This window comes from Phaenicophaeus curvirostris, unplaced genomic scaffold, assembly GCF_032191515.1.
Source record: "Phaenicophaeus curvirostris isolate KB17595 unplaced genomic scaffold, BPBGC_Pcur_1.0 scaffold_59, whole genome shotgun sequence".
NCBI classification, from domain to species: Eukaryota; Metazoa; Chordata; class Aves; order Cuculiformes; family Cuculidae; genus Phaenicophaeus; species Phaenicophaeus curvirostris.
This window is the reverse complement of record NW_027206681.1, coordinates 167456-192373: the sequence shown is the minus strand read 5'-3', so window position 1 is coordinate 192373 and position 24918 is coordinate 167456. Positions and strand designations below refer to the sequence as shown.

Here is a 24918-nt window from a genome sequence, read left to right as displayed (position 1 = left end):
AGGAACCTGGGGGGGTTCAGCCTGGAGAAGAGGAGGCTGAGGGGAGACCTCGTTGCTGTCTCCAACTCCCTGAGAGGAGGTTGTGGAGAGGAGGGAGCTGGGCTCTTCTCCCAAGGGCCAGGGGACAGGACGAGAGGGAATGGCCTCAAGCTCCACCAGGAGAAGTTCAGGATGGAAATTCCTCATGGAAAAGGTCACTGGGAGCTGGTGGAATCTTCTCAGGGAGGTGGTGGAATCACCTTCCTGGAGGGGTTTGAGGGCCGGGTGGACGAGGTGCTGAGGGGCACGGGTTAGGGATGGATGGGAAGGGTTGGACTCCATGATCCGATGGGTCTTTTCCAACCTGGTGATTCCATCATTCTACTGGTAGGTCATCCAAGGGCTGGACAACCTCCTGTAGGACAGGCTGGAGAGTTGGGGTTGTCCAGCCTGGAGAAGAGAAGGCTCCATGGAGACCTTAGAGCAGCTGCCAGCAGGGAAAAGGGCTCCAGGGAAGCTGGGGAGAAGCTCTGGACCAGGGAGAGCAGGGATGGGACGAGGGGAACGGTTTTGAAGCTTCAAGAGGGGAGATTGAGATGAGACCTTAGAGAGAAATGTTCTCCTGAGAAGGTTGGGAGGCCCTGGGCCAGGTTGGCCTGATCCGTGGTGGCTGCTCCATCCCTGGAGGGGTTCAAGGCCACATTGGATGCAGCTTGGAGCCCCTGATCCAGCGGGAGGTGCCACCATGGAACTCTCTGGGCTTTGAGGTCCTTCCAATCCAACCCCTTCCGTGATTCCCCGGTCACGGTTGGTGGGTCAGATCCAGTGGGTCCAGGGCTGTGGATGAGGTGGTGGGAAGCCCTCCAGGCTTCCAGCCGGGTCCTTCACTCCCTGAAAGTTCCTTTATGAAGAGCAAACGGTGGCAGCAAGGAGGTGGTTCTGCTTCGAGAAGCCCCGTGACCACCTTGTATTGAGCTAATTGGGTTCCGGGGCCGAGCGAGAGAGGAGTTAAGCGCGATTCCAAACGAGACGTGACAAGCCGCAGCCCGCGGCCACGTGTCCCTCTGTCAGGTGTCCCCCTGTCACCTCCAATGAACCTTCCCCGGCTCGTTAACTCGCGAGCTGTCAGGGGAAGGGGGGACGCGGCAACGAGAACGAAGAATGAAGCAGCTCGGAGCTCCTCTCGGGGAGAAATCCGATTCCTCTCTGGGGTCGTGTGGGATCGGGAGCAAAACTCGAGGAGCTGTAGAACCATAAATTGTGGAGTCAGGGACCTGGAGGATCATGGATTGTGGAGTGAGGGACCTGTAGGGTCGTGGATTGTGGAGTGAGGGACCTGGAGGATCGTGGATTGTGGAGTGAGGGACCTGGAGGATCGTGGATTGTGGAGTGAGGGACCTGTAGGATCATGGATTGTGGAGTCGGGGACCTGTAGGATCATGGATTGTGGAGTGAGGGACCTGGAGGATCGTGGATTGTGGAGTGAGGGACCTGTAGGATCATGGATTGTGGAGTCGGGGACCTGTAGGATCGTGGATTGTGGAGTGAGGGACCTGTAGGATCGTGGATTGTGGAGTGAGGGACCTGTAGGATCGTGGATTGTGGAGTCGGGGACCTGTAGGATCGTGGATTGTGGAGTCGGGGACCTGTAGGATCGTGGATTGTGGAGTGAGGGACCTGTAGGATCGTGGATTGTGGAGTCGGGGACCTGTAGGATCGTGGATTGTGGAGTGAGGGACCTGTAGGATCATGGATTGTGGAGTCGGGGACCTGTAGGATCGTGGATTGTGGAGTGAGGGACCTGTAGGATCGTGGATTGTGGAGTCGGGGACCTGTAGGATCATGGATTGTGGAGTGAGGGACCTGTAGGATCATGGATTGTGGAGTGAGGGACCTGTAGGATCGTGGATTGTGGAGTGAGGGACCTGTAGGATCGTGGATTGTGGAGTGAGGGACCTGTAGGATCGTGGATTGTGGAGTGAGGGACCTGTAGGATCGTGGATTGTGGAGTGAGGGACCTGTAGGATCGTGGATTGTGGAGTCGGGGACCTGTAGGATCATGGATTGTGGAGTCGGGGACCTGTAGGATCGTGGATTGTGGAGTCGGGGACCTGTAGGATCGTGGATTGTGGAGTGAGGGACCTGTAGGATCGTGGATTGTGGAGTCGGGGACCTGTAGGATCGTGGATTGTGGAGTGAGGGACCTGTAGGATCGTGGATTGTGGAGTGAGGGACCTGTAGGATCGTGGATTGTGGAGTGAGGGACCTGTAGGATCATGGATTGTGGAGTGAGGGACCTGTAGGATCGTGGATTGTGGAGTCGGGGACCTGTAGGATCGTGGATTGTGGAGTGAGGGACCTGTAGGATCGTGGATTGTGGAGTGAGGGACCTGGAGGATCATGGATTGTGGAGTGAGGGACCTGTAGGATCATGGATTGTGGAGTGAGGGACCTGTAGGATCGTGGATTGTGGAGTCGGGGACCTGTAGGATCGTGGATTGTGGAGTGAGGGACCTGTAGGATCGTGGATTGTGGAGTGAGGGACCTGTAGGATCGTGGATTGTGGAGTCGGGGACCTGTAGGATCGTGGATTGTGGAGTGAGGGACCTGGAGGATCATGGATTGTGGAGTCGGGGACCTGTAGGATCGTGGATTGTGGAGTGAGGGACCTGTAGGATCGTGGATTGTGGAGTCGGGGACCTGTAGGATCGTGGATTGTGGAGTCGGGGACCTGTAGGATCGTGGATTGTGGAGTGAGGGATCTGTAGGATCGTGGATTGTGGAGTCGGGGACCTGTAGGATCGTGGATTGTGCAGTCGGGGACCTGTAGGATCGTGGATTGTGGAGTGAGGGACCTGTAGGATCGTGGATTGTGGAGTCGGGGACCTGTAGGATCATGGATTGTGGAGTGAGGGACCTGTAGGATCGTGGATTGTGGCGTGAGGGACCTGTAGGATCGTGGATTGTGGAGTGAGGGACCTGTAGGATCATGGATTGTGGAGTGAGGGACCTGTAGGATCGTGGATTGTGGAGTCGGGGACCTGTAGGATCGTGGATTGTGGAGTCGGGGACCTGTAGGATCATGGATTGTGGAGTGAGGGACCTGTAGGATCGTGGATTGTGGAGTCGGGGACCTGTAGGATCGTGGATTGTGGAGTCGGGGACCTGTAGGATCGTGGATTGTGGAGTGAGGGACCTGTAGGATCATGGATTGTGGAGTCGGGGACCTGTAGGATCGTGGATTGTGGAGTCGGGGACCTGTAGGATCGTGGATTGTGGAGTGAGGGACCTGTAGGATCATGGATTGTGGAGTGAGGGACCTGTAGGATCGTGGATTGTGGAGTGAGGGACCTGTAGGATCGTGGATTGTGGAGTGAGGGACCTGTAGGATCATGGATTGTGGAGTGAGGGACCTGTAGGATCATGGATTGTGGAGTCGGGGACCTGTAGGATCGTGGATTGTGGAGTCGGGGACCTGTAGGATCGTGGATTGTGGAGTCGGGGACCTGTAGGATCGTGGATTGTGGAGTGAGGGACCTGTAGGATCGTGGATTGTGGAGTCGGGGACCTGTAGGATCGTGGATTGTGGAGTCGGGGACCTGTAGGATCGTGGATTGTGGAGTCGGGGACCTGTAGGATCATGGATTGTGGAGTGAGGGACCTGTAGGATCATGGATTGTGGAGTGAGGGACCTGTAGGATCGTGGATTGTGGAGTGAGGGACCTGTAGGATCGTGGATTGTGGAGTGAGGGACCTGTAGGATCGTGGATTGTGGAGTGAGGGACCTGTAGGATCGTGGATTGTGGAGTCGGGGACCTGTAGGATCGTGGATTGTGGAGTCGGGGACCTGTAGGATCGTGGATTGTGGAGTCGGGGACCTGTAGGATCGTGGATTGTGGAGTGAGGGACCTGTAGGATCGTGGATTGTGGAGTGAGGGACCTGTAGGATCGTGGATTGTGGAGTCGGGGACCTGTAGGATCGTGGATTGTGGAGTGAGGGACCTGTAGGATCGTGGATTGTGGAGTGAGGGACCTGTAGGATCGTGGATTGTGGAGTGAGGGACCTGTAGGATCGTGGATTGTGGAGTCGGGGACCTGTAGGATCGTGGATTGTGGAGTCGGGGACCTGTAGGATCGTGGATTGTGGAGTGAGGGACCTGTAGGATCGTGGATTGTGGAGTGAGGGACCTGTAGGATCGTGGATTGTGGAGTCGGGGACCTGTAGGATCGTGGATTGTGGAGTGAGGGACCTGTAGGATCGTGGATTGTGGAGTCGGGGACCTGTAGGATCATGGATTGTGGAGTGAGGGACCTGTAGGATCATGGATTGTGGAGTGAGGGACCTGTAGGATCCTGGATTGTGGAGTGAGGGACCTGTAGGATCATGGATTGTGGAGTGAGGGACCTGTAGGATCGTGGATTGTGGAGTCGGGGACCTGTAGGATCGTGGATTGTGGAGTGAGGGACCTGTAGGATCATGGATTGTGGAGTCGGGGACCTGTAGGATCGTGGATTGTGGAGTCGGGGACCTGTAGGATCGTGGATTGTGGAGTGAGGGACCTGTAGGATCGTGGATTGTGGAGTGAGGGACCTGTAGGATCGTGGATTGTGGAGTGAGGGACCTGTAGGATCGTGGATTGTGGAGTCGGGGACCTGTAGGATCGTGGATTGTGGAGTCGGGGACCTGTAGGATCGTGGATTGTGGAGTGAGGGACCTGTAGGATCGTGGATTGTGGAGTCGGGGACCTGTAGGATCGTGGATTGTGGAGTGAGGGACCTGTAGGATCATGGATTGTGGAGTGAGGGACCTGTAGGATCGTGGATTGTGGAGTGAGGGACCTGTAGGATCGTGGATTGTGGAGTGAGGGACCTGTAGGATCGTGGATTGTGGAGTGAGGGACCTGTAGGATCGTGGATTGTGGAGTCGGGGACCTGTAGGATCGTGGATTGTGGAGTGAGGGACCTGTAGGATCATGGATTGTGGAGTGAGGGACCTGTAGGATCGTGGATTGTGGAGTCGGGGACCTGTAGGATCGTGGATTGTGGAGTGAGGGACCTGTAGGATCGTGGATTGTGGAGTGAGGGACCTGTAGGATCGTGGATTGTGGAGTCGGGGACCTGTAGGATCGTGGATTGTGGAGTGAGGGACCTGTAGGATCGTGGATTGTGGAGTGAGGGACCTGTAGGATCGTGGATTGTGGAGTCGGGGACCTGTAGGATCGTGGATTGTGGAGTCGGGGACCTGTAGGATCGTGGATTGTGGAGTGAGGGACCTGTAGGATCGTGGATTGTGGAGTGAGGGACCTGTAGGATCGTGGATTGTGGAGTCGGGGACCTGTAGGATCGTGGATTGTGGAGTGAGGGACCTGTAGGATCATGGATTGTGGAGTCGGGGACCTGTAGGATCGTGGATTGTGGAGTCGGGGACCTGTAGGATCGTGGATTGTGGAGTGAGGGACCTGTAGGATCATGGATTGTGGAGTGAGGGACCTGTAGGATCGTGGATTGTGGAGTGAGGGACCTGTAGGATCGTGGATTGTGGAGTCGGGGACCTGTAGGATCGTGGATTGTGGAGTGAGGGACCTGTAGGATCGTGGATTGTGGAGTCGGGGACCTGTAGGATCGTGGATTGTGGAGTCGGGGACCTGTAGGATCGTGGATTGTGGAGTGAGGGACCTGTAGGATCATGGATTGTGGAGTGAGGGACCTGTAGGATCGTGGATTGTGGAGTGAGGGACCTGTAGGATCGTGGATTGTGGAGTGAGGGACCTGTAGGATCATGGATTGTGGAGTCGGGGACCTGTAGGATCATGGATTGTGGAGTCGGGGACCTGTAGGATCATGGATTGTGGAGTGAGGGACCTGTAGGATCGTGGATTGTGGAGTCGGGGACCTGTAGGATCATGGATTGTGGAGATAGGGACTCCAGAAATTGTCTCCCGGGAGGGGGTGAAGCCCTGGATCTGGTCGCCTGGAGAAGGGGGAGACGCCCCAACGCTGGAATCATTCAAGGCCGGGCTGGATGAGTCTTGCGGAACCTCATGGAGTGGAAGATGTCCATGCCCGGGGCTGGGAGGTGGAACTGGACGGGCTTTAAATCCCCTTCCAACCCCAATTCCACGATTCTTGGATTCCCAGCCCATCCCTGACCTGGTGACCTGGGAGAGTGACCTTAAACGGAGCCGTGATGTTCCTTCTGCTCCTCAACCTCCTTTCATGAAGCACAGGGAGGCCCCGGAGCTGCTGGAGCGAGGCCGGAGAAGGTCACGGAGATGATCTGGGGGCTGGAGAACCTCCTGTAGGAGGACAAGCTGAGAGAGTTGGGGTTCTTCAGCCTGGAGAAGGCCCCATGGAGACCTTGAAAGCAGCTTCCAGCATGGAAAGAGGCTCCAGGGAGGCTGGAGAAGGACTTTTTCCCAGGGCCTGGGGTGATGGGACGAGGAGAAACAGCTTTAAACTGGAAGGGGAAGAGTCGGATCAGACCTTAGGATGAAATTCTTCATGATGAGGGTTGCCCAGAGCACCACTGGAGGTGTTGAAGGCCACCTTGGATGGAGCTTGGAGCAACCTGGTTTGGTTGGAGGTGTCCCTGCTCATGGAACTTGATGTTCTTTGACGTCCCTTCCAACCCAAAGTGTTCCACGATCCTCTCAGTTGGGTTGATCGGTTGGGGTTGGTGGTTTACGAGCTGGGAATGTTGGAGAAGAGCTTTCCAAGCACCGTGTCCCATCTCAAGCCCTGCAAGGCTCATGTTCTACCACCACTTTCTCTGTGTTCTCGTTCCTCACAGCTTGGTGAAGATCCTGCTGGCAGCTAACGCGGATCCGAATCTCGGAGACGACTTCAGTAGCGTCTACGAGACCGCCAAGGAGAAAGGTCTCCACTCTTTGGAAGGTAGGACTGTTTCTGTAGATGTTCATGAGAAGAAATCCCTCAACCTCCCAGAAAGAACCTGGTTTGATAGAGCCGGAACATGAGGATGGAGATGGGAGCATCATCTCATGGAATGGGGTGGGGAGGGTGGTCAGGGAACAACGGGGTAGGACGAGGGGAAGGGGTTTGAGCTTCAAGAGGGGAGGTTGAGGTGAGATCTTGGGGAGAAACGTTCTTCTCAGAGGGTGGGGAGGCCCTGGGACAAGTTTTCCAGAGACGTTGTGGTTGTTCCATCCCTGGAGGTGTTGAAGGCCACGTTGGATGGGGCTTGGAGCCCCTGATCCAGTTGGAGGTGTCCCTGCTCATGGATCTGGGTGGGCTTTGAGGTCCCTTCCAACCCAACCCGTTCCCTGATTCCAGGGTCTGGTCAACACCCCAGAAGGGTTGGAGCTGGATGGACAGTGTGGTGGGTGACGCTGAGCTGGGTGGAAGCCGGATCTGCTGGAGGGTTTGAGGTTCTCCAGAGGGATCTGAGCTGGTTGGATCCATGGGATGAGGTTTAATGAGGCCAAAGGGCGGGTCCTGCCCTTGGGTCCCAACAACCCTGAGCAGCTCCAGCCGAGGAGAAGTCTGGCTGGAGGAGAAGGACCTGGGGGTGTTGGTTGAACAGGAGCCAGCAGGGCCCAGGGGGCCAAGGAGGCCAAGGGCATCTTGGCTTGGAGCAGCCCCGGCGTGGCCAGCAGGGCCAGGGAGGTTCTTCTCCCTCTGGGGAGACCCAACCTCGAATCCTGGGGGCAGTGCTGGGTCCTTCACTCCAAGAAAGACCTTGAGGGGCTGGAGAACGTCTGGAGAAGGGAACGGAGCTGGGGAAGGGGCTGGAGAACAAGAGGAGCATGTGAGGGACCTGGGGGGGTTCAGCCTGGAGAAGAGGAGGCTGAGGGGAGACCTCGTTGCTGTCTCCAACTCCCTGAGAGGAGGTTGTGGAGAGGAGGGAGCTGGGCTCTTCTCCCAAGGGCCAGGGGACAGGACGAGAGGGAACGGCCTCAAGCTCCACTGGAGAAGTTCAGGATGGAAATTTCTCATGGAAAAGGTCACTGGGAGCTGGTGGAATCTGCGCAGGGAGGTGGTGGAATCACCTTCCCTGGAGGGGTTTGAGGGCCGGGTGGCCGAGGTGCTGAGGGACACGGGTTGGGGATGGATGGGAACGGTTGGACTCCATGATCCGTTGGGTCTTCTCCAAGCTGGTGTTTCCATGACTCTACGATTCCATGACTTCATGGTCCCTTCCAGCCTGCCCCGCCCCGCGATTCCAGGGTGTGATCATCCCCCCAGCAGGGTCCCAACTGGATGGTTTGAGGTCCCTTCCTCCTCGACCCCGTCCCGGTTCCTCGCGGGGGCGTCCGTGACGTTTCCGAGCTCCCTGCTCTCCTCAAGGCGCAGGAGACGCCCCGGTCCGTGGGGCAGGCGGGACGCTCGGGAGGACGTTGCGGGTCGGAGCGACGGATTCTCCTCCCGCCTCGCTTTGTATTTTGGGGGGGACGGAGCCTCTGGGCGCATCCATCGTGCGTTTGACACCGATTATTAAAACGAATAAATTCACTCGGCTTTTTTTTCCAGGCGGGGAAGAAAACTGCCTTTGTTTTTTTTTTTTTTGCCTTTTTTTATTATTATTTTGATTTTATTCCCCTCCCTGCAACGTCTTCGCTTCTATTTTATCTTTTTTTTTTTTTTTTCGTCCCCGTTTACATCTCGCTCTCGATTTTTTTTTTATTTTCCGCCCCCTCCATCCGCCCAACCCGAATCGAAGCCGTCGCCGCGGAAAATATATTAGAGACATTTATATGGATGGCAGGAAGGGAGCCGGAGAGCTGAAAATTTCCAGGCCCCCGGTGATGGATGGCGGCCGAGGCTCCCCCTGACGCGTTATTGAGTTTCCGATGATTATCTCGCGCCGAGACATTTTTTAGGGCTGACGGGCGAGCTGTTGCCGGCGACCGCGGGGGGAAAGAACCCGACGCTAATAACGCTTTAATCTCTTTAGCGCCCGGCTCCCTAGGAGCTGAGATTCATCTTCCCTGACGCACGCCGTTCATTATCCCGCTCGTCCCCGCCTCGGAGACGGCGCCGAGCCCCAAAAAATAAATATCCAAACGCGCGCGGGGAAAGGGGGAAGGAGGCGGAGGGGGAAACGGTGAGGGAGGAGGCTGGGAGCCTCTTCAGAAGGTCTTAGGTCTTCGTGGAGGCCATCAGAGGGGATGAGGAGGAGGAGGAGGAGGGTGGGTGGGGAGACGTGGGGGGTAAAACGGGGAATCCGGGAAGGGGGGGATCGTAGGGGCGGATTCATGAAGATGTAGATGAGTGACGGGCCAGGATCAGAGAAGGGTGGACTCGTAGAGCCGTGGAATCATGGACCCATGGAGTCATGGATCCATGCAGTCATGGATTATGGGGTCATAGAAACATGGAATCGTGGACTCATGGAATCATGGATCCATGGAGTCATGGACTGGTGGGGTCATAGAGCCATGGAATCAGGGACTCATGGAATCATGGATCCATGGAGTCATGGACTTGTGGGGTCATAGAGCCATGAAATCAGGGACTCATGGACTCATTGAAGCATGGATCCATGCAGTCATGGATTATGGGGTCATAGAAACATGGAATCGTGGACTCATGGAATCATGGATCCATGCAGTCATGGACTGGTGGGGTCATAGAACAGTGGAATCAGGGACTCATGGACTCATTGAAGCATGGATCCATGCAGTCATGGACTTATGGGGTCCTGGAACCAGGGACTCATGGACTCCTGGAATCATGGATCCATGGAGTCATGGACTTGTGGGGTCATAGAGCCATGGAATCAGGGACTCATGGATTCAGAACCATGGGTTCATGCAGTCATGGACTCATGAGATCCTAGAATCAGAGAACCGTGGACTCAGAGCGATGGGATCATGGACTTGTGGACTCCTAGAACCATGGAATTGTGGGCTCCTAGAACCATGGAATTATGGACTCATGGAATCATAGAACCATGGACTCATGGACTCATAGAATTGTGGACTCATCAAATCACGGGTTCATGGAGTCATAGTCTCGTGAGATCCTAGAATCAGAGAACCATGGACTTGTGGACTCATAGAGCCATGGAGTCATGGACTCAGAATCATGGATCCATGCAGTCATGGACTGGTGGGGTCACAGAGCCGTGGAATCAGGGACTCATGGACTCATGGATCCATGCAGTCATGGACTTGTGGGGTCTTAGAGCCGTGGAATCAGGGACTCATGGAATCATGGATCCATGCAGTCATGGACTTGTGGGGTCACAGAGCCGTGGAATCAGGGACTCATGGACTCCTGGAATCATGGATCCATGCAGTCATGGACTTGTGGGGTCATAGAGCCGTGGGATCAGGGACTCATGGACTCATGGAATCATGGATCCATGGAGTCATGGACTTGTGGGGTCATAGAGCCGTGGAATCAGGGACTCATGGAATCATGGATCCATGCAGTCATGGACTGGTGGGGTCACAGAGCCATGGAATCAGGGACTCATGGACTCCTGGAATCATGGATCCATGCAGTCATGGACTGGTGGGGTCACAGAGCCGTGGAATGAGGGACTCATGGACTCCTGGAATCATGGATCCATGCAGTCATGGACTGGTGGGGTCATAGAGCCGTGGAATCAGGGACTCATGGACTCCTGGAATCATGGATCCATGCAGTCATGGACTTGTGGGGTCACAGAGCCATGGGATCAGGGACTCATGGAATCATGGATCCATGGAGTCATGGACTTGTGGGGTCATAGAGCCATGAAATCAGGGACTCATGGACTCATTGAAGCATGGATCCATGCAGTCATGGATTATGGGGTCATAGAAACATGGAATCGTGGACTCATGGAATCATGGATCCATGCATTCATGGACTGGTGGGGTCATAGAGCAGTAGAATCAGGGACTCATGGACTCATTGAAGCATGGATCCATGCAGTCATGGACTTATGGGGTCCTGGAACCAGGGACTCATGGACTCATGGAATCATGGATCCATGGAGTCATGGACTTGTGGGGTCATAGAGCCGTGGAATCAGGGACTCATGGATTCAGAACCATGGGTTCATGCAGTCATGGACTCATGAGATCCTAGAATCAGAGAACCGTGGACTCAGAGCGATGGGATCATGGACTTGTGGACTCCTAGAACCATGGAATTATGGACTCATGGAATCATAGAACCATGGACTCATGGACTCATAGAATTGTGGACTCATCAAATCATGGGTTCATGGAGTCATAGTCTCATGAGATCCTAGAATCAGAGAACCATGGACTTACGGGGACTCATAGAACCATGGAGTCATGGACTCAGAATCATAGATCCATGCAGTCATGGACTTGTGGGGTCATAGAGCCGTGGAATCAGGGACTCATGGACTCCTGGAATCATGGATCCATGGAGTCATGGACTGGTGGGGTCATAGAGCCGTGGAATCAGGGACTCATGGACTCCTGGAATCATGGATCCATGCAGTCATGGACTTGTGGGGTCACAGAGCCGTGGAATCAGGGATTCATGGACTCCTGGAATCATGGATCCATGCAGTCATGGACTTGTGGGGTCACAGAGCCGTGGAATCAGGGACTCATGGACTCCTGGAATCATGGATCCATGGAGTCATGGACTTGTGGGGTCATAGAGCCGTGGAATCAGGGACTCATGGAATCATGGAATCATGGATCCATGCAGTCATGGACTTGTGGGGTCCTGGAACCATGGAATCAGGGACTCATGGACTCCTGGAATCATGGATCCATGCAGTCATGGACTGGTGGGGTCACAGAGCCGTGGAATCAGGGACTCATGGAATCATGGATCCATGCAGTCATGGACTGGTGGGGTCATAGAGCCGTGGAATCAGGGACTCATGGACTCCTGGAATCATGGATCCATGCAGTCATGGACTTGTGGGGTCATAGAGCCAGGGAATCAGGGACTCCTGGACTCATAGAACCATGGAGGCATGGACTCAGAATCATGGATCCATGGAGTCATGGACTTGTGGGGTCATAGAGCCGTGGTATTGTGGAATCATAGACTCATGGATCCATGGAGACATGGACTAATGGGGTCACAGAGCCGTGGAATCAGGGACTCATGGACTCAGAACCATGGGTTCATGCAGTCATAGACTCATGAGATCCTAGAATCAGAGAACCGTGGACTCAGAGCCATGGGATCATGGACTTGTGGACTCCTAGAACCATGGACTCAGGGACTCAGGGACTCATAGAACCATGGACTCGTGGACTCATAGAATTGTGGACTCATCAAATCACGGGTTCATGGAGTCATAGTCTCGTGAGATCCTAGAATCAGAGAACCATGGACTTGTGGACTCATAGAGCCATGGAGTCATGGATTCATGGACTCGGAATCATGGATCCATGCAGTCATGGACTGGTGGGGTCACAGAGCCGTGGAATCAGGGACTCATGGACTCCTGGAATCATGGATCCATGCAGTCATGGACTGGTGGGGTCACAGAGCCATGGAATCAGGGACTCATGGACTCCTGGAATCATGGATCCATGCAGTCATGGACTGGTGGGGTCATAGAGCCGTGGAATCAGGGACTCATGGACTCCTGGAATCATGGATCCATGCAGTCATGGACTTATGGGGTCCTAGAATCATAGAACCATAAGATCATGGACACATAGAACCATAGGATCATGGAATCATGGAATCGTGGACTTAGAATCATGGGTTCGTGGAGTCATGGACCTGTGAGGTCCTAGAATCAGACAACCATGGACTCATAGAGTCATGGGTTCATGGAGTCATCGACTTATGGGGTCATAGAACCATGGAATCCTGTACTAGGAGACGAGGAGAAGTCTGGCTGGAAAGGTCCCTGGAGGAGAAGGACCTTGGGGGTTGGTTGAACAGGATCCAGCAGGGCCCAGGGGGCCAAGGAGGCCAAGGGCATCTTGGCTTGGAGCAGCCCCGGCGTGGCCAGCAGGGCCAGGGAGGTTCTTCTCCCTCTGGGGAGACCCAACCTCGAATCCTGGGGTCAGTGCTGGGTCCTTCACTCCAAGAAAGACCTCGAGGGGCTGGAGCGAGTCTGGAGAAGGGAACGGAGCTGGGGAAGGGGCTGGAGAATGAGGGTTGTGGAGAGGTTTGGTCTGTAGAAGGGGACGCTGAGGGGAGACCTCATCGCTCTCCACAGCTCCTGGAAAGGAGGTTGTGGTGAGGTGGGTGCTGGGATCTTCTCCCAAGGAACACGGGATGGGATGAGAGGAAACGTCCTCAAGAAGTTGCACCAGGAGAGGTTTAGATTGGATTTCATGGAGAGGGTTGTGGCTGAGGCCACCGAGGGCGGTGGTGGAGTCTCCATCCCTGGTGGGATTCAAGGAACGTGTGTCCATGGGGACGAGGTTTCATCAGCAGGGTGGGGTTGGGACTGGAGGAGCTTGGAGATCTTCTCCAGCCTCAACGATTTGAGGTACCTACATGGTCCTCATCGCCACTTCTGCTTGGTGGGATCGAGACGGCAGCCACCAGACGCTCTGCTGGGTCCTGAGAAGCCCATTAGAGACCCTGAGAAGCCCATTAGAGGTCCTGAGAAGTCCGTTAGAGGCCCCGAGAAGCCCATTGGAGGCCCCGAGAAGCCCATTAGAGGCCTCAAGAAGCCCATTAGAGGCCCCAAGAAGCCCATTAGAGTCTGAGAAGCCCCTTAGAGGCCCCGAGAGGCCCATTAGAGGCCCCGAGAAGTCCATTAGAGTCCCCAAGAAGCCCATTAGAGGCCTCAAGAAGCCCATTGGAGGCCCCAAGAAGCCCATTAGAGTCTGAGAAGCCCATCAGAGGCCCCGAGAAGCCCATTGGAGGCCCCGAGAAGCCCATTAGAGGCCCCAAGAAGCCCATTGGAGGCCCCAAGAAGCCCATTAGAGGCCCCAAGAAGCCCATTAGAGTCTGAGAAGCCCCTTAGAGGCCCCGAGAGGCCCCTTAGAGGCCCCGAGAAGCCCATTAGAGGCCCCGAGAAGCCCATTAGAGGCCCCGAGAAGCCCATTAGAGTCTGAGAAGCCCATTAGAGGCCCCGAGAAGCCCATTAGAGGCCCCGAGAAGCCCATTGGAGGCCCCGAGAAGCCCATTAGAGGCCCCAAGAAGCCCATTAGAGTCTGAGAAGCCCATCAGAGGCCCCGAGAAGCCCATTAGAGGCCCCGAGAAGCCCATTAGAGGCCCCGAGAAGCCCATTAGATGCCCCGAGAAGCCCATTAGAGGCCCCGAGAAGCCCATTAGAGTCCGAGAAGCCCATTAGTGGCCCCGAAGCAGCTCTCGGAGTGGTGGTGGGTTCTCCTCTGGTTGAGCTGAGCTTTATTTTCTTCTTCCTTCCAGTCCTGGTGACCCGGGAGGACGACTTCAACAACCGCTTGAACGTCCGAGCCAACTTCAAGGGCTGCACGGCCCTCCACTACGCCGTCCTGGCCGATGACTACCTCACCGTCAAGCTGCTGCTGGATGGAGGTGAGTTCTGGAGCTCCACCAGGAGTTCTTGGAGCAGGAACGTTTCTTCTGAGCGGACCTGACCTTCTGAATGGTCCGACTTGGATGAGGTCCAGGTTAGATGCGATTTATTGCTGATTTCGTGGCTTTATTTGGAGCTTCTGCGCTCCCGCTCGTGGTTCTTCTCATGTTCTCCTGGTGGATCTTCTCATCTTCATCGCCCTTTCTGCTTGTAGTTCGTGGAATCTCAGATTCGTACAATTACGGAACGATTTGGGTTGAAAATATCTCGGATTCATAAAATTATGGAGGGATTTGGGTTGGAGAATGGACTGTGAGCAGCTCCGAGGAGAAGGACTCGGGGCGCTGGGGGAGGAGAAGCTCAACAGGAGCCAGAAAGGCGTGTTCCCAGCCCAGAAAGCCAACAGGATCTTGGGCTGCGTCCAAAGCTGGAGGAGAAGACAGTGAGAGAGGAGGTTCTGCTCCTCTGGTGGGACCAAACCTGGAGCCCGTGTCCAGCTCTGGATCCCTCAGCACAGGGAGGACACGGAGCTGCTGGAGCGAGGCCGGAGGAGGCCCTGGAGATGATGGGAGGGCTGGAGAACCTCCTGGAGGCCAGGCTGGAGAGTTGGGGGTGTCCAGCCTGGAGAAGAGAAGGCTCCAGGGAGACCTTGGAGCAGCTTCCAGCAGGGAAAGGGGCTCCAGGAGAGCTGGGGAGGGATCAGGGAGAGCAGGGATGGGACGAGGGGAACCATTTGGAGCTTCTAGAGGGGACATTGAGGTGAGATCTTGAGGAGAAACGTTCTCCTGGGAGGGTTTGGAGGCCCTGGGCCAGGTTTCCCAGAGCAGTGGTGGCTGCTCCATCCCTGGAGGGGTTGAAGGCCGCGTTGGATGGAGCTTGGAGCCCCTGATCCAGCAGGAGGTGTCTCTCTTTGTGGCTCTTTCCGGGTTTTGAGGTCCTTCCAACCCAACCGTGATGGTTACGACGAGGCTTTACGACGTTTTCTCCTCCTCCGCTCCGCGTCCGCTGGCTCCTTGGAGCTCCTGCTGCTCCCTCCGCCCCTTCCTTCTCCTTTCAGCGAGTTCTTCTCGCTGGCCTTCGATTTCTTCGAGCTTTTTTTTTTTTTCCCAGCCCCGTCCACCTGGGTTGGCTTGTTGGTTTTTGTTGAATTTGCTTTGGATCCGCTCCGAGAACAAAAAAAGCCCCTCGAGGCTCCCGCCTCGTCCTCCGTTGACTCCGCGATGAATACGTGGAGGAGATCGAAGCCTTCGCTCCTTTGTGAGGCTAATGGACGCCGCCTCCTGCTTGTTGACGTGGAACCGGGTCCCCTCGCTTCTCCGCGTCCTCTCGCTTCTCCTGCCCTCGGGGCCGGAGCCCCCCGGAGCCTCGTGGCCCGGAGAGGAGCCCCTCGCCCCCACCACCCCCAGCCTTTTGTGGGTCGCTCGACCCCTCGCTTGACCCCCGGCGGGACCTTTGGTGCCCCCGTGGTCCCCATGTGTGACCCGAGGGGACGTCGGGGTCAGGACAAGGAGCGGGTGGGATCCCGGCTTTGTCTCGGGGCGGGAAGGAGGACCAACGGGGGCTCCGGGGCTCGTGGCCGGTGGGAAGCTCGGAGGTTTAGGGGAGGTTCTTCATCTTCCAGCGTTGGAAGGTGCCGCCCCAGAGAACCGGGGAGGCGGTTGAGCTTGGGGAGCTTCTCCGAGGCACCTTCATCCAGGCCAACCCCACCCAGGTGACCGGACCCTGTCCCCAAGGCCACGGCCACGCGGGTTTTGAACCTTCCAGGGATGGAGACGCCACCAGCGCCCTGGGGAACCTCTGCTGGGCCTTCCCGACCCTTTCCGTGAAGAAACTTCTCCCCGGATCCAGCCTCAACCTCCCCTGGAGCTACTTGAGGCTGTTTCCTCTCATCCATCCCGTGTTCCTTGGGAGGAGACACCAACCCACCTCCCCGCAAGCTCCTTCTGGAAGCTGTGGGGAGCAAGGAGGTCTCCCCTCAGCCTCCTCTTCTCCAGGCTCAACCCCAGGGCCCTCAGCTGCTCCCACAGCCCTTGTTCTCCAGCTCCGTTCCCTTCTCCAGACGTTCTCCAGCCCCTCAAGGTCCTTCTTGGAGTGAAGGAGCCAGCACTGACCCCAGGATTCGAGCTGTGGCCTCACCAGGGGGACAATCTCTTCCCTGCTCCTGCTGGCCACCCCAGGGCTGCTCCAAGCCAGGAGCTGGTGGCCTCTTGGCCTCCTGGGCCACCGCTGGATCATGTCCAACCACCACCCCCAGGTCCTTCTCCTCCAGGCAGCTCTCCAGCCGCTCTTCCCCAAGCCTGGAGCTGCTCACGGAGATGATGGGAGGGCTGGAGAACCTCCTGGAGGCCAGGCTGGAGAGTTGGGGTTGTCCATCCTGGAGAAGAGAAGGCTCCAGGGAGACCTCGGAGCAGCTTCCAGCAGGGAAAGGGGCTCCAGGGAAGCCGGGGAGAAGCTCTGGACCAGGGAGAGCAGAGATGGGACGAGGGGAATGGTTTGAAGCTTCAAGAGGGGAGATTGAGGTGAGACCTTGAGGAGAAACCTTCTCCTGAGAAGGTTGAGAGGCCCTGGGCCAGGTTGGCCTGATCCGTGGTGGCTGCTCCATCCCTGGAGGGGTTGAAGGCCGCGTTGGATGGAGCTTGGAGCCCCTGGTCCAGTGGAGATGCTCTTTCTTATGAAACGGGATGAGCTTTGATCTCCATCCCAACCCATTCCATGAGTTTGGAAGCCCCGTGGCCGGCGCCGACCCCCGTCTGCTGCACCCTCCACCTCTTCTCCGTGTCCACCGCCTCCCTGGCCTCCCGCTTCGTCCTCCAGGAGCTTCTCCTCCCCACCCAACTGCTTCTCCCAGCTCCGAGTTCCCCGGGAAGGCGATAAATTCCGTATCGATTTCCTCCGGCCGCGCTGTGAATTTTGCAGAAGATGATTAAACGGCTCAATCGAAGCTCGAGAAACGCGGCTCGATAGGAGCCGGGACGGAGGATCGACCTCCGTCCTCCGGCAACGCGGAAGGAAAAGCCCTCGGAGACCTCCCCGCAGCGTCCCACCACGGCGAGAACGAGGAGAACCAGGAGCCAAGGAACTTTATGGCCCGGTTGGAAGGTTAAGGATGGATTCTCCGAGGGGCAGGGGAGCTGGATCCATGGCTGGAGGGCAGGAGGATCTGCAGAGGGATCTGGATCCATGGCTGGAGGGCAGGAGGATCTGCAGAGGGATCTGGATCCATGGCTGGAGGGCAGGAGGATCTGCAGAGGGATCTGGATCCATGGCTGGAGGGCAGGAGGATCTGCAGAGGGATCTGGATCCATGGCTGGAGGGCAGGAGGAGCTAGAGAGGGATCTGGATCCATGGCTGGAGGGCAGGAGGAGCTAGAGAGGGATCTGGATCCATGGCTGGAGGGCAGGAGGAGCTAGAGAGGGATCTGGATCCATGGATGGAGGGCAGGAGGGGCTACAGAGGGATCTGGATCCATGGCTGGAGGGCAGGAGGATCTCCAGAGGGATCTGGATCCATGGCTGGAGGGCAGGAGGATCTAGAGAGGGATCTGGATCCATGGATGGATCTTCTTCCATTAATTTAAGGAGTCATGTGAAGCTATAACTCTGTTCCTCATCAACGTTGATGGCTGAGGACATCAGGTCACCCCAGTGGCTCCTCCTGGTCATCCCAGCTTCTCTTGGACTTCAGCAAGCACAGAGCGATGAGGTCTCCCCTCAGCTTCCTCTTCTCCAGGCTCAACCCCAGGCCCCTCAGCTGCTCCCACAATCTTCTCCAGCCCCTTCCCCAGCTCCGTTCCCTTCTCCAGACGTTCTCCAGCCCCTCAAGGTCTTTCTTGGAGTGAAGGACCCAGCACTGACCCCAGGATTCGAGGTTGGGTCTCCCCAGAGGGAGAAGAACCTCCCTGGCCCTGCTGGCCACGCCGGGGCTGCTCCAAGCCAAGATGCCCTTGGCCTCCTTGGCCCCCTGGGCCCCTGCTGGCTCCTGTTCAACCAACACCCCCAGGTCCTTCTCCTCCAGGGACCTTCCAGCCAGACTTCTCCTCGTCTGGAGCTGCTCAGGGTTGTTGTGCCCCAAGCGCGGGACCTGATACTTGGCCTGGTGGAACCTCATCCTGTTGGCCCCAAATCCATGGATCCAGACAGGCCAAACCCTCTCTAGCTCCTCCTGCCCTCCAGCCATGGATCCAGATCCCTCTCTAGCTCCTCCTGCCCTCCAGCCATGGATCCAGATCCCTCTCTAGCTCCTCCTGCCCTCCAGCCATGGATCCAGCTCCCTCTCTAGCTCCTCCTGCCCTCCAGCCATGGATCCAGATCCCTCTCTAGCTCCTCCTGCCCTCCAGCCATGGATCCAGCTCCCTCTCTAGCTCCTCCTGCCCTCCAGCCATGGATCCAGATCCCTCTCTAGCTCCTCCTGCCCTCCAGCCATGGATCCAGCTCCCTCTCTAGCTCCTCCTGCCCTCCAGCCATGGATCCAGCTCCCTCTCTAGCTCCTCCTGCCCTCCAGCCATGGATCCAGATCCCTCTCTAGATCCTTCCTACCCTCGGTTCAAGTCCACCACGGCTTCACTGATGAGTTTCTAAGTCCGGACCCGACCCCCAGCGCCGACTCCTTCTCCTGCTCCTCACGTTCCTCCCTCCTCCCCATCTCTATCGACACTTTTTCCGAATCCGCAGGAATCCAAGACAAATCGTTACGAGGACGGAGTTAATAAAATTTGAAAAATCGAGGGCTGTCGCTCTCCTCCAGCTCCTTCGATCCCGGTGACAGGAAGATATTTCCCCGATGAGTGACCTCCCGCTGCCGGAGAAGCCACCGAGCTATTTATCAAATTTTATAAACCGGAGCCTCCGAAGAGGTGGAGGAGGAGGAGGAGGAGGAGGAGGGAAGGTTGGAGGAGGCTCCGAGCCCCAGGAGCTACCCAGGTGTCCATCTCGGCGCCCCGAGATAACGAAGAGGAGGTGACAAACGACCTGCGATTAAGGCTGCGTGCTTGACGTCCCCTTGGTGGGGCTGGAGACGACCCACGGAGGCTCCTTCGGAAGCGACGTCGTTATTGATGGAGCCGCGGGAGGGTTTATTGCTGGAGGTGGGAATCGACCGGGCGGAGGAGTCCGGCCCTTGATCAATTATTGCGGCAATTAGTCACCTCGTCGAGGCCGGCAACGGAGACTCGTTAGGGACGGAGCCACGAGGAGGAGCGAGACGAAGGAACCGAGGGGACAAGACACCTGGTAGCAAGTTTATTGGACTTGGGAGGAGGTGGAAGACGTGACTGGCCCTGGTCCAGGTCCTAGCCAGCTCCTGGTGGTCCTAGTCCAGGTCCTGGTGGTCCTAGCCAGGTCCTAGTGGTCCTAGCCCAGCTCCTAGTGGTCCTAGTCCAGGTCCTCATGGTCCTAGCCAGCTCCTAGTGGTCCTAGCCAGTCCCTAGTGGTCCTAGCCCAGTCCCTAGTGGTCCTAGCCAGGTCCTAGTGGTCAGAGCCCAGCTCCTACTGGTCCTAGCCCAGCTCCTGGTGGTCCTAGTCAGGTCCTAGTGGTCCTAGTCCAGTCCCTAGTGGTCCTAGCCCAGCTCCTAGTGGTCCGAGCCCAGTCCCTAGTGGTCCTAGCCAGCTCCTGGTGGTCCTAGTCCAGGTCCTCGTGGTCCTAGCCAGTCCCTAGTGATCCTAGCCAGCTCCTAGTGGTCCTAGCCAGCTCCTGGTGGTCCTAGCCCAGTCCCTAGTGATCCTAGCCCAGGTCCTAGTGGTCCTAGCTCAGATCCTAGTGCTCCTAGTCCAGTCCCTAGTGGTCCTAGCCAGATCCTAGTGGTCAGAGCCCAGCTCCTAGTGGTCCTACTCCAGCTCCTAGTGGTCCTAGTCCAGGTCCTAGTGGTCCTACTCCAGTCCCTAGTGGTCCTACTCCAGCTCCTAGTGGTCCTACTCCAGGTCCTAGTGGTCCTAGCCAGTCCCTGGTGGTCCTAGTCGGGTCCTAGTGTTTCTAGCCAGCTCCTAGTGGTCCTAGCCTAGTCCCTAGTGGTCCTAGCCAGCTCCTGGTGGTCCTAGCCAGCTCCTAGTGGTCCTAGCCCAGCTCCTAGTGGTCCTAGCCCAGCCCGTAGTGGTCCTAGCCCAGCTACTAGTGGTCCTAGCCCGGCCCCTAGTGGTCCTAGTCCAGCTCCTAGTGGTCCTAGCCCGGGTCCTAGTGGCCCTAGTTAAGGTCCTACTTGTCCTAGTCCAGCTTCTAGTGGTCCTAGCCAGGTCCTAGTGGTCCTAGTCTGGTCCTAGTGGTCCTAGCCAGGTCCTACTGGTCCTAGCCAGGTCCTAGTGGTCCTAGCCCAGCTCCTACTGGTCCTAGCCAGATCCTAGCCAGCTACTCGTGGTCGTAGCCCAGGTCCTAGTGGTCTTAGCCTGGGTCCTAGTGGTCCTAGTCCCGGTCCTAGTGGTCCTAGCCAGTCCCTAGTGGTCCTAGTCCAGCTCCTCTTGGTCCTAGCCCCGGTCCTAGTGGTCCTAGCCGGGTTCTCGTGGTACTAGTCCAGGTCCTAATGGTCCTAGCCCAGGTACTACTGGTCCTCGCCCAGGTCCTAGCGGTCCTAGCCAGGTCCTAGCCCAGGTCCATGGCTGGAGGGCAGGGAGGATCTAGAGAGGGATCTGGATCCATGGCTGGAGGGCAGGAGGAGCTAGAGAGGGATCTGGGTCCATGGCTGGAGGGCAGGAGGAGCTAGAGAGGGAGCTGGATCCATGGCTGGAGGGCAGGAGGAGCTAGAGAGGGATCTGGATCCATGGCTGGAGGGCAGGAGGAGCTAGAGAGGGATCTGGATCCATGGCTGGAGGGCAGGAGGAGCTAGAGAGGGATCTGGATCCATGGCTGGAGGGCAGGAGGAGCTAGAGAGGGATCTGGATCCATGGCTGGAGGGCAGGAGGAGCTAGAGAGGGAGCTGGATCCATGGCTGGAGGGCAGGAGGAGCTAGAGAGGGATCTGGATCCATGGCTGGAGGGCAGGAGGAGCCAGAGAGGGATCTGGATCCATGGCTGGAGGGCAGGAGGAGCTAGAGAGGGATCTGGGTCCATGGCTGGAGGGCAGGAGGAGCTAGAGAGGGATCTGGATCCATGGCTGGAGGGCAGGAGGATCTGCAGAGGGATCTGGATCCATGGCTGGAGGGCAGGAGGAGCTAGAGAGGGATCTGGATCCATGGCTGGAGGGCAGGAGGAGCCAGAGAGGGATCTGGATCCATGGCTGGAGGGCAGGAGGAGCTAGAGAGGGATCTGGGTCCATGGCTGGAGGGCAGGAGGAGCTAGAGAGGGAGCTGGATCCATGGCTGGAGGGCAGGAGGAGCTAGAGAGGGATCTGGATCCATGGCTGGAGGGCAGGAGGAGCTAGAGAGGGATCTGGATCCATGGCTGGAGGGCAGGAGGATCTAGAGAGGGATCTGGATCCATGGCTGGAGGGCAGGAGGAGCTAGAGAGGGATCTGGATCCATGGCTGGAGGGCAGGAGGAGCTAGAGAGGGATCGGGATCCATGGCTGGAGGGCAGGAGGAGCTAGAGAGGGATCGGGACAGGATGGAGCCATGGATGGAGGTCTCCAACCTCGCAGAAGCAGGATCTTGGAATCATGGGATCTTTGGGTTGGAAGGCACCTCGTCCTCCTCCAGCTCCAAGCCCTGGGCAGCTGGAGCTTTGGGGCCATCGGCTCACGGAGCAGCTCGATGGGGTTGAGGTTGATACGAAGGTTCCTTCTCGTAACTCTCGGTGTCTGGGTGGTGGCAGCAGGTGGTCCCGGAGTTTGTGAGCAGCAGGGTTGGGTCACCAAGCCACAGAGATTCCTGCTGGGAAGCTGAGAGGTGAGGTTGATCCTGTGGGAGCAGCAGGACCAGGGAGGGGATTGTCCCCCTCAGCTCCGCTTGGTGGGACCAACCCTGGATCCCGTGTCCAGCTCTGGAGCCCTCGGCACAGGGAGGACATGGAGCTGCTGGAGCGAGGCCGGAGGAGGCCCCAGAGATGATGGGAGGGCTGGAGATCCTCCTGGAGGCCAGGCTGGAGAGTTGGGGGTGTCCATCCTGGAGAAGAGAAGGCTCCAGGGAGACCTCGGAGCAGCTTCCAGCAGGGAAAGGGGCTCCAGGGAAGCTTCTTCTGGATCAGGAGAGCAGGGATGGGACGAGGGGAACCATTTGGAGCTTCTAGAGGGGAGATTGAGGTGAGATCTTGAGGAGAACATTCTCCTGAGAAGGTTGGGAGGTCCTGGGCCAGGTTTCCCAGAGCAGTGGTGGCTGCTCCATCCCTGGAGGGGTTGAAGGCCACGTTGGATGGAGCTTGGAGCCCCTGATCCAGCAGGAGGTGTCCCTGCTCATGGATCTGGGTGGGCTTTGAGGTCCCTTCCACCCCAAACCTCTCCCTGATTTCATGATCCTGTGGAACGGTTGGACTCGATGATCCAGGAGGCCTTTTCCAAGCTTGTGATCCGATGATCCCACGATTCTGTGATCCCCTCACCCTGCTGACGTCTCCCGGATGGCTTGGGGGGTGTGGAACCTTCTCTGTCGTGTCCCGTCTCCTCGTTGGGGTCCCTACACCCTTCATTCCCTCCAATCCCAACGAAGAGCGTGGGTTTCCCGCACAAGCAGGGACCTCCAGCCACCCCCAGCTCCGCCTCGGAGACCCGAGGGGCAGGACGACGTGTCCAGTCGGAGCCGTGACCGCCCCGGGTGGCTCCCTCGGGTTCCCTTCTGGTGGCCACGTCCTCTCCTCCCATCCCACCTCAGTCCCCGCTGCGGGTTCCTTCTTTTCTTCTTCCCTGGTCCCCGTCCCGTTGGCCACTGGCCCCTGGATCCCCTTTGGATCAAGGGGTTGGAGGCAACGCCAACCGAGATGGGAGGCCCGGGGCGTCCTTCCGGCTCGTTCCGCCCCAAGGCCGACCTCGGATCTCCTGAGCTTCTTCCTTTCTTCTCGCTCTCAGGTGCCAACCCCCTGCAGAAGAACGAGATGGGACACACGCCTCTGGATTACGCCCGCGACGAGGAGGTCAAGAGCCTCCTGAAGGCGTCGGAGACCAAGGTGAGGCTGATGTTGGAGTTTCCACCTGCACGGTGAGACCTTCTCGCGCCAGCGCCACCGAGATCCTCCAGGACGGGGCTGGAACATTCATGGAACGGAGCAAAAACAGGGAGAAAAAAAAAGCTTGGGAAGATGTTTTAGCAAGTCCAGGTGTGTCCTCCTCATCCCCCACCTGAACGTGTCTTCCCGGCAGTGACACCACAGGACAAGGAGACGGGGAGTCCTGGATGGGTTGGGTGGGAATGGGGGCTTCAAACCCACCCGGTTCCACGGGCAGGGACACCTCCTGCTGGACCAGGGGCTCCAAGCTCCATCCAACGTGGCCTTCAACCCCTCCAGGGATGGAGCAGCCACCACTGCTCTGGGCAACCTGGTCCTGGTGAGATCCCAGCCCAGGAGGACAACGAGATCCTGGGCTGCAGCCAAAGCTGGGGCAGAAGAGGGTGAGGGAGGGGATTGTCCCCTCTGCTCCTCTGGTGGGACCAACCCTGGAGCCCGTGTCCAGCTCTGGAGCCCTCGGCACAGGGAGGACACGGAGCTGCTGGAGCGAGGCCGGAGGAGGCCCCGGAGATGATGGGAGGGCTGGAGAACCTCCTGGAGGCCAGGCTGGAGAGTTGGGGGTGTCCATCCTGGAGAGGAGAAGGCTCCAGGGAGACCTTGGAGCAGCTTCCAGGGCTCCAGGGATGCTTCTTCTGGATGAGGGAGAGCAGGGATGGGATGAGTGGAATGGTTTGGAGCTTCTAGAGGGGGGATTGAGGTGAGATCTTGAGGAGAAACGTTCTCCTGGGAGGGTTTGGAGGTCCTGGTCCAGGTTTCCCAGAGCCGTGGTGGCTGCTCCATCCCTGGAGATGCTGGAGTCCAGGTTGGATGGAGCTTGGAGTCCCTGATCCAGCGGGAAGTGTCCTTGTTCATGGATCTGGATGGGCTTTAAGGTCCCAGCTCCAGCAGGATCTCAGAGCCACCTTCCCAAAGCCACGTCCTACGCCAGGAGCTCGTGATCTTTCCTCTTGGCCCCTCCAAGCTCCATCCCAGCGAGGACGACGCCTTCCAGCAGCTCCCAGGATCTCATGATCTTTCCTCCTGGCCCCTCCAAGCTCCATCCCGGTGAGGCCAACACCTTCCAGCAGCTCCCACGGCTTCTCCTTCCCTCCAGGATCTCATGGTCTTTCCTCCTGGCCCCTCCAAGCTCCATCCCAGCGAGGTCAACACCTTCCAGCAGCTCCCACGGCTTCTCTTTCCACCCAGGACCTCATGATCTTTCCTCCTGGCCCCTCCAAGCTCCATCCCAGCGAGGACGACGCCTTCCAGCATCTCCCAGGGCTTCTCCTTCCATCCAGGATCTCGTGATCTTTCCTCCTGGCCCCTCCAAGCTCCATCCCAGCGAGGCCAACACCTTCCAGCAGCTCCCAGGAGCTCGTGATCTTTCCTCCTGGCCCCTCCAAGCTCCATCCCAGCGAGGCTGACGCCTTCCAGCAGCTCCCAGGATCTCATGATCTTTCCTCCT

At 57.5% G+C, this 24918-nt stretch overlaps 1 protein-coding gene across 1 annotated transcript in view; it reads left to right on the top strand.

Moving 5' to 3' along the window:
* Positions 1–24918, top strand: part of CLPB (ClpB family mitochondrial disaggregase) — a 71987-nt gene that overhangs the window by 18102 nt on the left and 28967 nt on the right. Inside the window, exons 4-6 of the mRNA XM_069881723.1 lie at positions 6770–6873; positions 14269–14397; positions 23317–23414. Coding sequence (XP_069737824.1) covers positions 6770–6873; positions 14269–14397; positions 23317–23414 — 331 coding nt within the window. The remainder of the gene's footprint in view (positions 1–6769; positions 6874–14268; positions 14398–23316; positions 23415–24918) is intronic.